The 14,253-nt window shown below is 36.9% G+C and overlaps 1 protein-coding gene across 1 annotated transcript; it reads right to left on the reverse strand.

The window, feature by feature from the left end:
- Positions 1-4,870: 4,870 nt before the first annotated feature.
- LOC132544055 (lithostathine-1-beta-like) lies at positions 4,871-10,967 on the reverse strand. The gene is made up of 5 exons (XM_060207622.1): positions 10,904-10,967; positions 8,741-8,851; positions 7,999-8,167; positions 5,313-5,416; positions 4,871-5,022 (listed from the first exon to the last, which is right to left on the reverse strand). Exons 1-5 carry the CDS (start codon positions 10,965-10,967, stop codon positions 4,871-4,873), a joined length of 600 nt encoding a protein of 199 aa, XP_060063605.1.
- Positions 10,968-14,253: the final 3,286 nt, after the last annotated feature.

Below are 14,253 nucleotides of genomic sequence, written 5' to 3' on the forward strand. Positions count from 1 at the left end.
AGTCACAGAGAAGCTTGACAGGATTTATAATTACCCCTGTTTATTTTTTGCTTTGTAATGATGTAGTACAGAAATATTTAAATGTTTAAAGTCCCAAATATATACAAGCTCACGCAATTACATATATGTATATACATTTACAAAGTGAACACGCCCCTTATGCTTTTTAAGGACTTGTTGAAGCTTGACTGCACTAAAGTGCCGATAATTTTGGTTGATGTCAGATGCCTATATATTGTTTTATAATAAGGAGGGAGACATATCATTACATATTCATTTCAATTCTCTCACCATTTGTTATATTTCTTTGTGATTGGTCAGACCATTCAAGGGAACTTAATTCTCCCTAAAACATTACAACCATTAACAGGTTTTGTTTAAAAAGCAAAACAGAATTGTAATGATTATCCAATTTTGGCTTAGTTTGTCAAAGGCAATTTTAATGGAGAGGTGAGTTCTATATTGATATCTGATTTGTCTTTGATATTTATTGGTATTCTAAGTGTTAATCCTATCCTTAATGATGTTTATTTGCTAACTGTGACTGATATTTTCACTATGTTTAATCGGGTGTGACAATGTTGACATTCCAGTCACAATGATGACATTTCGAATTTGTATAATCTAAATGTGACTGCATATTCAGAAACTTGTATCTGTACAGAGTCCAAATTCGTCTATAAATTATGTAATACATATACCTGCATAGTACTACCTTGTATAAAGTGCAACAAGCATACCTACAGAGTAATACTTTGTATATATATGTATAGAAAGTATATAATACAACATGCATCCCTACATAGTACTTGTTTGTATATATTGTTTAACATGTATACAATAAGTAATACTTTGTAGTTTACATGGACAACTTGTGTATCATGTTTAATTAATCTGATGGATACTTGTACAATATTTGAAATATGTATGTTTATTTTGTACCTTCTCTAACCAATTTGAACATACAAGTAATTGTAGATACATGTACACATTCGCTCACTGAACAAATACATGTACAGATATACAGTACAACTTGGAAAGATGTACGACAAAATGTGGTTAACAACATGTACTTAAACTTAATAGTACAACTCGTATGTAATGTTTATGTAATACAACTGATTGTGGTCAATAAAACATCAATATCTTGACATATGTGGTTATAGTTTGCAGACTTTTTAAGTCATCTGACTGATGACCGATAGCCATTGTGCTTTGTTTGTCGACTGAGTCGTGCATATACTTTTGACATTTCAAACTTCTTCTCAAGTTCTACCAGTGCAATTGAGCTCAAACTTGTATTAAATGATCCTGAGGTTGATATGTCTGAAATTCTTATGAGGGGAGGTGGGGGCAAATACACAGACAAAATTAACATGTAAAATTAAAATGAAAATTTCAAAAAAGAATTTTTATTGATTACGTATTAATGTATTGTATTGAGTTAGTACGTTAGTATGTATCAGCAGTGAATCTATAGACTTATATCACAAGGTGATCTAAAGAGAACACTGTCCTGAACCTACTGACATGTTGGTGATTCTACTGACATCAATGATGGTGATCCTACTGACATCAATGTTGATGATTCTACTGACATCAATGTTGTTGATTCTACTGACATCAATGTTCATGATTCTACTGACATCAATGTTGGTGATCCTACTGACATCAATGTTGATGATTCTAATGACATCAATGTTGGTGATCCTACTGACATCAATGTTGGTGATCCTACTGACATCAATGTTGTTGATTCTACTGACATCAATGTTGGTGATTCTACTGACATCAGTGTTGGTGATTCTACTGACATCAATGTTGGTGATTCTACTGACATCAATGTTGGTGATTCTAATGACATCAATGTTGGTGATCCTATTGACATCAATGTAGGTGATCCTACTGACATCAATGTTGGTGATTCTACTGACATCAATGTTGGTGATTCTACTGACATCAATGTTGATGATCCCACTGACATCAATGTTGGTGATTCTACTGACATCAATGTTGGTGATTCTACTGACATCAATGTTGGTGTTTCGACTGACATCAATGTTGGTGTGGATAGAACGCTGTCCTAAATCTATTGACATAAAAGTACGAGATTGCTGTAGTTGTTGCAGCCATATGTAGATATCTATATTTTGAGTCAATATACATATGTTGTTTCTTCAAATAGAGATTTCAAATCTATCGTTATGCTTCTTTGGCTCAGTTGGTAGAGCCTTGGATTATCACGCTTGAGACGTGGGTTCGATTCCTGTTAGTACATAACACAAAACCAGTAGACTGTCATGGAAAATTTGACACTAAATCAGGAGTTTGCTAGATATGAAAACATGTTGAAGTCATTGCCTTGGCAAAAGATCCAGAATCAACATGATTCCTAAAACTGTTGACATCAAAATCACTCCAACAAAACCGACTGATCGGGCAGACGGTCGGGAATCATCTGCACATGTGAGTTTACGTGTTGATGATGTGAGTATTTTCTTATCTACTTTTGTGGCTACACTCAGCCTGATCAATTTGTTGTCTAATTCTTGCTTGGTGAAGGTCCTACATGCACATGGGCATATGTTACTCTGTGTGTAGGTAGTGATGGACGGGGTTGTGGTAAAGGGAGAAGCAGAAGTAATGAGTGAGGTGGTTGATGTTACCGGGATTGTAGTGGTTGAAGTGGAAATATCGGTGACAAGCATGGTACCGGTAGTCTGCACTGTGAAAGATGAAGGAATACAAAACCAGTAGACTGTCACCTGGAAAATTATGGAACACAAATTATCAGGAGTTTGCTAGGATAACCTGAACAAAATGTTTATTGAAGTCATTGCCTTGGCAAAAGATTATGGAACACAAAGAAATTAACATGATTCCTAAAACTGTTGACATCAAAATCACTCCAACAAAACCGACTGATCGGGCAGATTCCCCGCATTTAGGAAATGTTAATGGAATACCGGGAAATACGTATCACCTGATCTATTGGTGTAAGTTGGCTTAATGAAAAGATAATGGAATATGAGGGAATACCCTATCTTCTGATGGTGGATCACCTTGTCCTAAAGATGCACATGGGCATATGTTACTCTGTGTGTAGGTAGTGATGGACGGGGTTGTGGTAATGGTGGATCACCTTGTCCTAAAGATAATGGAGTGAGGTGGTTGATGTTACCGGGATGGTGGATCAGTGGTTAAAGATAATGGAATATCGGTGATACCCATCTACTGATGGTGGATCACCTTGTTGAAAGATAATGGAATACAAATACCCTTTCTACTGATGGTGGATCAGGATCACCTGTAACGAAATGTTTACCTTGTCCTAAAGATAATGGAACACAAATTATCCATGGTGGATCACCTTGTCCTAAAGATAATGGTAACAAAATGTTTATTGAACACAAATTATCCAATCTGTTGGTACAGGATCGTCTTAACGAAAAGATTATGGAACACAAAGAAATTAACATTTCTGGGCCTTTTAGTGGAGAATCACCTGGTGGATCACCTTGTTCATGTAATGTAGGGAATATCTTCTGATGGATCATCAGGTCTAATGGCGAGGGAATACCCCTTCTGATGGTGGATCACCTTTAGGAAAGATAATGGAATACGAGGGAAAATACTGATGGTGGATCACCTTGTCTATAATGGTGTAAGTTCTGATGGTGGATCACCTTGTCCTAAAGATAATGGAATACGAGGGAATACCCTATCTTCTGATGGTGGATCACCTTGTCCTAAAGATAATGGAATACGAGGGAATACCCTTTCTTCTGATGGTGGATCACCTTGTTCTAAAGATAATGGAATACGAGGGAATACCCTATCTTCTGATGGTGGATCACCTTGTCCTAAAGATAATGGAATACGAGGGAATACCCTATCTTCTGATGGTGGATCACCTTGTCCTAAAGATAATGGAATACGAGGGAATACCCTATCTTCTGATGGTGGATCACCTTATCCTAAAGATAATGGAATACGAGAGAATTCCCTATCTTCTGATGGTGGATCACCTTATCCTAAAGATAATGGAATACGAGGGAATTCCCTATCTTCTGATGGTGGATCATCTTGTCCAAAAGGTTATGGATTATTGGGCAATAAAGGTCACCCTGCAGGTACAGAATTTGAGGTAACTACATAGAATATGGGGAACACAAACAACCAATCTACTGGTGCAGGGTTGTCTAGCAAACAGAGTACCGTGGGGCAGAACAATATACACCTGTCTCATTCCATTGAAAATTTAATTTATCAGGAATAATACAAATCTGAAAATGGTAATAATGAGCCAAAATGTTAAGAGTGAAAACAGTGCTACATCTTCAAATCATAACGCATATTAATGGATGGAAAACTGAAGGAAAGTTTTAGACAAGTTTGAAAAGAACAAACGCAAGGACTTCTGGACAAGGTAAATATTCTCAAAAAAGGGGGATTGAATCTTCCCAAAATTATAAAATCACGATGATGCCATTAAGGAAAACACAATTTCATGTCATGGTTATAAAGTGTCATGTTTCAGAGCTATTGGTGAAAAACTGAGTAATGAGACCACCGTGCCATATTACAATACTGATAAAAACAAAGGGCAACAACTCTTCAAAAATTATTGAATGGAAAGATTTGAACAGGTTATCTAAGAAAACACAATTTTATGTCATAGTTAGCCCCATAAAGTAACCAATGTGTTTGAGATAGGGCTCACTAGCCAAATGTGTTGGAGATAGGGCTCACTAATCTATGTGTTTGAGATAGGGCTCACTAATCAGTGTGTTTGAGATAGGTTTTATTAATTGGATGCATTTGAGGTGGGATTTACTTACCAGATATGATCGAAGTGGAGAAAAAGAAATCACTTACTAGGTGTCGGGAGAGTACATTGACATATGACGCGTTTCCTGTCCTGACATTCCTCGTCTTTCCAGTAACCACTTAAGTTATTGGCTGTGATGACCGCACAGTCCTGACCAGTGAATGAGGAATCTCTAATGTTGTCAGGTTGTCCTGAAAAGATAACCAAGTTAACAAAGTGCATGGAATTTCACTTGTGTGTTCACGATACATGATATATCATTGTTTCTCACATGACTGTATATCCCAAATCTATTTACTAATGCTGATGACAAGTATAGGCTGTTTCTCAATAAAAACAAAATAACATACTATTCGTAAAAAAGGAGGAATAAAGAAGTAAAATATTAATCTTTCCCAGAATGGAGGAAAGCTTAAGGATCCCAAGATAAAGATCCGTAATCTTTCACTCACAATCTGTGTTAAATGATTTTTTGTACAACCTGTTGACCAGAAGTTTTCTGCCATAATGTGCCCATCATTCCACTGCCAGAAGGTCTCATAGACAGAGTCTGTAAGGCCAATCCATGCCTCAAAATTTAATACACTGCAAAACAAATGATTTCATGAAAGTCATCAAAACTGACATGTCTGGAATAGATTGATCATACGAGTATAAAAAATAGTATAGATAACATGAAGACATCCTGTATTATACAACTATACTGGAAACTTTTTATCAGGTGTAGAACACGTTTCAACATGTATAAAATTTCCCAATATAATGAAAATTTGTATAATTAGATCTTTCTCTAAAGTAAATCATGTTAGTAATAGTCTACATATCCAATATGGTACCCTGTACTTTACTGCTACCACATGCACAAAAAGTTAGGGATCATTTTTTATAGATACATTTATCTGTATCAAAAGGCAGAAACTTTTGGAATATGAAAGACAGCTTTAACAATAAGAATTCAATTTTGACCCACAATTTCATTCAAGCGTGTCGTGATAAAGTACATCAAAAGTTCATAACCCTCTAAAACAAAGTCAAAGTCTCGATGGCGCTGAAAATTCAAAATGCTTTGACAATGGGTTCGGTAACACTATCAATAGTGTGTCCTCCATTGGCCACAAGAACGGCAGGACATCGGTTTGGCTTGCTGCGAATCAGGCGTCGTACAGTCATTCCTGGAATATGTTACCTTTCTTGACGAAATGCATCAGCAAGTTCCTGTCGGTCGACAGGAAGCCGCGGACGATCGGTAATGCGTTGTTGTAACATGGCCCATGCATGTTCGATTAGGTTAAGGTCGGGTGAAAGTCCATACCAGTCCACAACTCGATAGTTTCTGCTGGGAGGTACTCATTTGCAAGTCTAGCTCTATGTGGTTGACCAATGTCATCCATTAGTATGAATTCAGGGCTGACAGCACCCGCAAAGGGTCTAACATTTGGATGAAGGATTTCATCTCGATGCCATAAACCTGTAAGGCTATCACCTTCAATCACGTACAAGTCAGTCCGACCGTCAAAATTGTTTCCTGCCCAAACCATACCCAAACCCAATCCGAAACGGCCATGTTCAGTGCTGCAGTAGTCAGCATACCTCTCATACCACCCGACGCCAAACGCAGTGGTCAATTTACCAGCTGTCCAATGCTATTGAGCTATACGGTGATGGCGTGTGAGCCGAAGGGCGCACAAAGGTCTGTCAGCATGTGAAGTCTATTCCTCACTGTTTGTGCAGACATTCTTCTTCCACTTGCTTGACGGAAGTCGTTATCAACCTGATTTCGCCTATCGTCTCCGTGGTGTGTTTAAATAACTATCCTGACAGGTTCACCGTGGTCTACCCGATTGAGGTCTTCCGGTGACGTTTCCGGTCATCTGGAATACATTCCATAGTCAAGGAATGACACTCTGTGACACATCGAAGTGTTCTGCAACTGTTCATTGTGATAGTCCTGCTTGCAGCATCCCAACTGCGGGGCCAGCCACTGCAGCTGCCATGTGGCGTTTGGTGGTAACAAATGCTAAAACCGGATTCAAAATGACAGAACATTAAGAAGAAACACAAAATTTGATGAATAATTTGTCCACACAGACTTTCAATAAAATCACAAGTGACAGTTTGTTTTTAACCCTGTGTTATATGATGCCATACCACACGTTAACTGTAGGTTGGACGGACAAATCGTTACCGAAAAGTTACTGTGCATACATTGGTGATAAAATTGTGGTCAAAGAGTGTCAAGCTTAATTTACTCTACTTGCAGACAAAATTACATATACTAATGATCTTTAACTTTTTGTGACCAGTATATATAGACTGCCTACCTATCATATGTTTATCGTTATATAGCAACGCATGCCTTCACTAACAACGCTGTTCACTGGAGCGAACACTCAAGATGTGGTTAAAATGAATCAATAAATGATGTGTGGCAACTGTTACAATGATTGTTTTACTTTTTATAAGACACATTGTTATATATGTGACACGTGTCAACAATGTCACTGTTTTACTGTGTTACACCTGTAATACCACTCACAATCTCTGTTATCTACTCTATATGTGACACGTGTCAACAATGTCACTGTTTTCACTGTGTTACACCTGTAATACCACTCACAATCTCTGTTATCTACTCTATATGTGACACGTGTCAACAATGTCACTGTTTTCACTGTGTTAAACCTGTAATACCACTCACAATCTCTGTTATCTACTCTTTATGTGACACGTGTCAACAATGTCACTGTTTTTACTGTGTTACACCTGTAATACCACTCACAATCTCTGTTATCTACTCTATATGTGACACGTGTCAACAATGTCACTGTTTTCACTGTGTTACACCTGTAATACCACTCACAATCTCTGTTATCTACTCTATATGTGACACGTGTCAACAATGTCACTGTTTTTACTGTGTTACACCTGTAATACCACTCACAATCTCTGTTATCTACTCTATATGTGACACGTGTCAACAATGTCACTGTTTTTACTGTGTTACACCTGTAATACCACTCACAATCTCTGTTATCTACTCTATTTGTGACACCTGTCATGTTGTCCATTATCTACTCTAAAAATGAAACCTGTCCCAATTATTGTTTCCCCTCTATATGGGACACCTATAAAACAAAGTTCCTGTCTGCTCCATTTTGAGTACTGACATGCTGGATACTAGGAAGGCATTTTCCACTTTTGTTTTGGGCATCAATATTTCTCCATTAACGTCGTAACAGTGAGCTACAGCATCAGCCTGTGTCTTTGGAGCTCCATTGTCATCGTAAAAATAGCATTCTCGTCTACTTTTGTTTCGAACCCAACCTCTAGGACATTCTGAAATTCAACAATCAAAAAGTAGTGATTACACAACACCAGTAATCACTGACAACACACAACACCAGTAGTCATTGACAACACACAACACCAGTAGTCACTGACACCACACAACACCAGTGGTCACTGGACACTACAAAACATCAGTATTCACTGGACAACACACAACACCAGTAGTCATTGGACACTACACAACCCCAGTATTTACTGACACCACATAACACCAGTAATCACTGGACACCACACAACACCAGTGGTCACTGACAACACACAACACCACTAGTCACTGACATCACACAACACCAGTAATCACTGGACACCACACAAAACCTGTCGTCACTGACAACGCACAACACCAGTAATCACTGGACACCACACAACACCAGTGGTCACTGACAACACACAATACCAGTGGTCACTGACACCACACAACACCAGTGGTCACTGACACCAAACAACACCAGATGTGACTTGACGCTACACAACACCAGATGTCACTGGATACTACACAACACCAGTGGTCACTGACACTACATTACTGCTGTATGTTCTATTGATAAGAAAAATACTTACTCCACAAGACTAGTTTCAGCTGACACAGAACATCCTGGTTTTTGCATTTCCTTGATTTCCATTCTAGATTCTCATTTGTAGCTGCACAATTATCTTTATCGTCAGGGTCACCTATTGGCAAAGTTTTCTTTCATACAATATTTGTATTGCATACATATTGAATGTTATGGTTTCTGAAGGGGTGTAAACTTGATACTCGCTATTCGGATTATGTCGAATGGGAAGTTTGTAACGACTTACAGTAGAGCAAAAGAAACTTGATAGTGGGAAAAACATAATTTTACAGAAATACGACCTGTTAACTTCTTGCAAATATTTGAAACTTTTGTCAATAGATATTCCTCATTTTCTATAAAAACATTTTTACGGTGGCATTTTGAGGGCCATTATAAAATTAATTCACCTTTTTTAAAAAAAGTTATTGTGTATACAACTTAATATCTTGTATACTTTTTTGTTTTACCCTGAAATTTGTTAAGATTATGTATATATAGATAGACGAGGACTGATTGACATGTTGTGAGCCTTGTATTGAGGAGATTAAGTAGGGTTGTGAGCTGTACTATTCCTTGATTATTGAAGGCTGTCTACCCGAAGACTGGTGTCATTTGGTTAGTTTATGTTGAAGAGGTAGCACTCTGAAGTAAACAAGGCAAGTGACTTTTGCAAAATGAGCACCCAAGGATATCCATACTGATATGGTAACAACACTAGGGAATGATGCTCCTTCATATGCTGAAGTGAACAGGTGGGTGACGGAATTTAAGCAAGGCAGCTGGGAATAACGCTATATATGATATGAAAAACTGGTCAATTTAGTAATCGAAACAATGACACCTGGGTAATGTAAAGAAATGTAACCTGAACGCCATGGCGCATAGCCAGTGTCTGTAAGTGTGGTGCCATCCTGCCAAGTCCAGACTCCATCCTCACCTCTATGTAAACCAATCCACACGTTCTTCGTTTGTATCAGACTGTAAACGACAGTGATACAGTATCAGCTTCTTATCACGACAACTTTCATTAATGATACCTATGTTTATAAAGTTTAATTCACACTAAGCCACAGGATATGTGGAACTACGCTGTAGCTATATATTTGTACAGGTTACATGTAGACAACGTACTGACATGTAAATCTCAATTTAACCTAAAAATTGATGAAAGGAGGCCAAAATATTAATAAAAGATTATAAACACAAAGTAACAGGAGAATAAGACCAGGTGTTGTGGAAGGGAAAGCATCATGCGCTTCAGTATAGATCTTGGTCGATGCCATTTAAGTGATGTCGCGTTCCCAAATGAGACAAAAGTATAACAACAACGAAGTCACCATGCTAATTATTATGTACATCGGAATTATTGATATATAATACATTACAACAAACACCAAGGCAGCACCTGAATACAACAGTTTATATTAATGGTAATGTAGATATACATGCTGCAATACCATCACTGTTGGAAAAGATTCCAGGCAGCCGCAACAGTGACATACCCGTCCAGAGGCTTGCTGATCTCCGAGTCTTTGACTTACCCGTCTAAAGGATTCCCTGTCTCTGTGTCTTTGACTTACCCGTCTAGAAGATTCCTGGCCTGTGTCTTAGACTTACCCGTTTAGAAGATTCCTGGCCTGTGTCTTTGACTTACCCGTCTAGAAAATTCCTGACCTCTATGAAATCCTCGATAACTTTGGGCATCCACAGAGTACCTCCTAACCCATCACAGAACTCGACAGAATCGTCATAGTTCCTGCTTCTACTCCGATGAAAACATAGACCATGACTGCTGGGTCCGAACCAGTCTGAGGGGCACGAGACTGGAACGACACGACATTGACACGGATATTAATGATATCTCAAACCAGCCATATTGAATATGAAGGAACAATAGAGACAGCGACAAACAACTTGATGTCTTTGCATATGGAACTCACCCAATTAAGTGGCTGAAGAGTGTGTAGAAGTGATAGATTTTTACACTTGTTTAACCTCTGGTTTTGCACAATTTTAACGTCTTTTTGTAGGATAATATGATTTTTTTTGCATTTCATTTCCTTACATTCTTTACAGTCTCCTGATTTTTTGTTTATTTGACTTCTTAATCATTCATTACATACTTGAAAAAAAGTAAAATATCTATTTGATGTAAACAGAAACCTACCTGCATCTGTAGCGTAAGACATCTTCCATACTAGCAACTGTAGAGCTACATAATACAGCGGCATTTTAGTACCAGTGCACCAACTGTACTGGAAAACATATAGTGTTACATCCGAAAATCAATCAAAATATACCAAATAACAAACAAAAAATGCAGAAATAAAAACCAAATAATAAACATGAGACATGAATAGATAACATGAAACAAATACGAAATAATCAATAAATGGAAATTAAACAAAATAAACAATAAGTAATAAATAGACATACATGAAATAATTAACATGAACAAAATAATAAATAGGCATTAACTAGCATGGAATTATCAATGTTATAACGAATAAATAAATAATAATGAATTGATGAATAAATTTGAAATGAATAAATGAACATGAGAAATTTAACAAATAGGAAATAGTTAACATGATATAACGAATAGATATGAAAAAATGAATAAATGAATATTGACCCAAGAATAAATAAACACGTATTAATCAATGTGAAATACTAAATTAATAAATAAATTTGAATATTGAATAAATAAACATGAAATAATGAATAAGTAAACATGTTATGATGAAGAAATGATGAAGAAATGAACATGAGATAAGGAATAACAGTTATATTTAATAGTAATAAATATGTTATAATGAATAAGTAAATATGTAATAATTACTGAATAAATACTATATAATCATAAATCAATAAAAAAATATGATGTATGTAAACACACACCTCATCGCCTGCTACATAAGACATTATAAGGATTCGGTATATATTTTGTTGTAAGAAATATTCAGAATGTTTGAATTTATGTATGGTAAATTCATTGTTATAACTTTTTTATAGTTTTTTTGAGGTTTTGTTTCCGTATGAGGCTGAATATTGAAGGACATATCAAATCGGATAACAAAGACCTAGTCCTATCGTTTTAGATATTGATGTTATCATGCCTTTGAATAACGAGTAAGCTAGGTCCATGGCATAAGATACAAGGAAATGATATATATATATGTAACTAACATACCTGTGTTAGATACTGCTACTAATCCTTGTTAGAATGAGACATCGTTCGTGTTAAACAGTATTCTTCAACAGTGTCAACCACAGAATACGTCGATACACCGTGTGTCACGTCCTATATCGATTTGTTTAAGTGGCTGAGCTAATAAATCCACGATTTTTCCGCTCATGATGTTGGTCAGTTTGTTATAAAACTCGAAACGTTAACTAGTGTTAGTGAAGGTCATGTATAGTTTGTGATGGCGTACAAATACTGCTATATACTGCCGCTGACCCTCACGGAACACCTGGTCTTATTCTCGTTTTACATTTAAAGAGTAAGCTTATCAGAATATAAAATGGTCCATGTCTGTTCGAAAGTGATTTCCTTACGGAAGACATATTAAGCTACGACTTCTAGTCTTCTTGAACGTGTGAGCTCAGCCGAGACTAAAATTGCATACATCATTATATACACAGATAATACACAAGCATTTTATTGAAATAAATAACAACAAGTGACATAATTTGTCCAGAATCCGAACTGTCTACCATCTCTGTAGAAGATACTCTGTGCAAGTGTTTGAGCTTAAATGAAGTGAAGCTATTCTTAAATGTTACTTACACGACAAATTGACACTCGATGATAACTGATTTGTAATGAACATATATGTGTAGAAATATTTCTTTTCCACAGTTAGATCTATTGTCTTGTTCTTTGGTACGCTTTGTGATTTTCCGTTTTTATGATCCCTGAAGGGAGAGCATATAACCACCGATTTGTCCGTCCGTGTGTCGATAAGAAGTGAACAAGAACCATAACTATCTTTTGCATAATTTAAAAGTTATTGAACTTTGGTGTGTACATCGGTTAGACTAAGAGAATATGCAGTGTACCAAATTCAGGGCCTGTAACTTCTTAATCACATAATTATTGCCCTTTGATCAAATTTTCTGTCCAACAAAGTCGTTTTCGGGAAACATTCCTCAGAACACTGATACTCTTATTTAACATAGTTCTCACGTTGAGGACGTGACATTAGACAAAGCATTAGAATTAAAACGGGTACTAATATTGACTTGGTCATGTTATCGGAGTTTTTGAGTTTAAACAACCTCGATACTCCAGGGGTGCAGAGAGCGAAAGTGATTGTAACCCCTGAAGTATCGAGGATGTAATTTAAACGATTTCCAGGATATATCAAACAAACGGAACTCTATAAATAATTCGCAGACAAGGCGTCTATAGACATAAACTGTGATGTTCTCGTTCATTCTACGTACTTCACATACATTTAAAGTTGTCAAACAGAGGTAAGCAATTACCTCAATATCAATGTTTACATTACATATGCTATATACTCATTGAACCTTTAACACCACGTATCAAAACCTGCACACACAGGAGACAACACAATGAAATATTAATATTGATGATTTTATCTTTGTCGTGGGTTACAACATTTTGTCATGAATCCATTTAAAACCGTAACATTAAAATAAGTTCAACAATTCATAAAGAAATTATTGACGTCCGTTTAAACTGCGTGGTGTTAAATCCATATGTTTAATCAACTAATGCATTAATGATTTAATATTTAGTGACAAAATCTGATCCAGATGTTTACATAAATCAGTGTAGTTAGACATTATAGGTCATGTATATATATATACCCAAGGGACAAATGAAACGCAGGGTAAACTTTGAAGATGATTCTAGGCAAGACGTCGAGTATAATGTTCAATATTTTTAAGTAAGAATGAAGATTAATCCATACAGAACAAACCGCAAAATAAACAATTTGTTTCTGGCAAGTGATTAAGGAGTAATTGAAGGGAATTGAAAGAGAACTTTGTAATCTGATATCGAAATGGACAGATAATGGGAGCTGGATAGTCAATACCGGGTGTGTCCCTCATTCGCTCTCTCCACAGCCCTGATTCTCCTATGCATGGAGTGGTTCATGAATGAGTTTGACACCTCATTGGAAAGTTGGCCCATCTTTCCAAGAGAGCTGCTCTGTTGGGCCAGAGTAACAGGGAGAGGCTGTCAAACCTGTCTATTCTGCCGGTCCCACAAGTGTTCAATATGGATAGGTCGAGACTGCATGACTGTCAACCCAGTGGGTGGATATTGTTGTTAATGAGAAAGTCGCGACAGATCCACGATACATGGGGCCGAGCATTATCCTGCTGGAATATGAGGTTGTTTTGCTGCAATAATAGGACAACATGGGGTCGGAGGATCTCGCCTCTATACCTAGTGGCAGTTAAATTATCCGCTACCACAACCAGTGATGATTTAACTCCATGTGAGATTCCTCCCCACACCATAACCGGTACCCCCCC

This window comes from Ylistrum balloti, unplaced genomic scaffold, assembly GCF_031769215.1.
Source record: "Ylistrum balloti isolate Yb309-2 unplaced genomic scaffold, AGI_CSIRO_Ybal_v1 Utg369778, whole genome shotgun sequence".
NCBI lineage: Eukaryota > Metazoa > Mollusca > Bivalvia > Pectinida > Pectinidae > Ylistrum > Ylistrum balloti.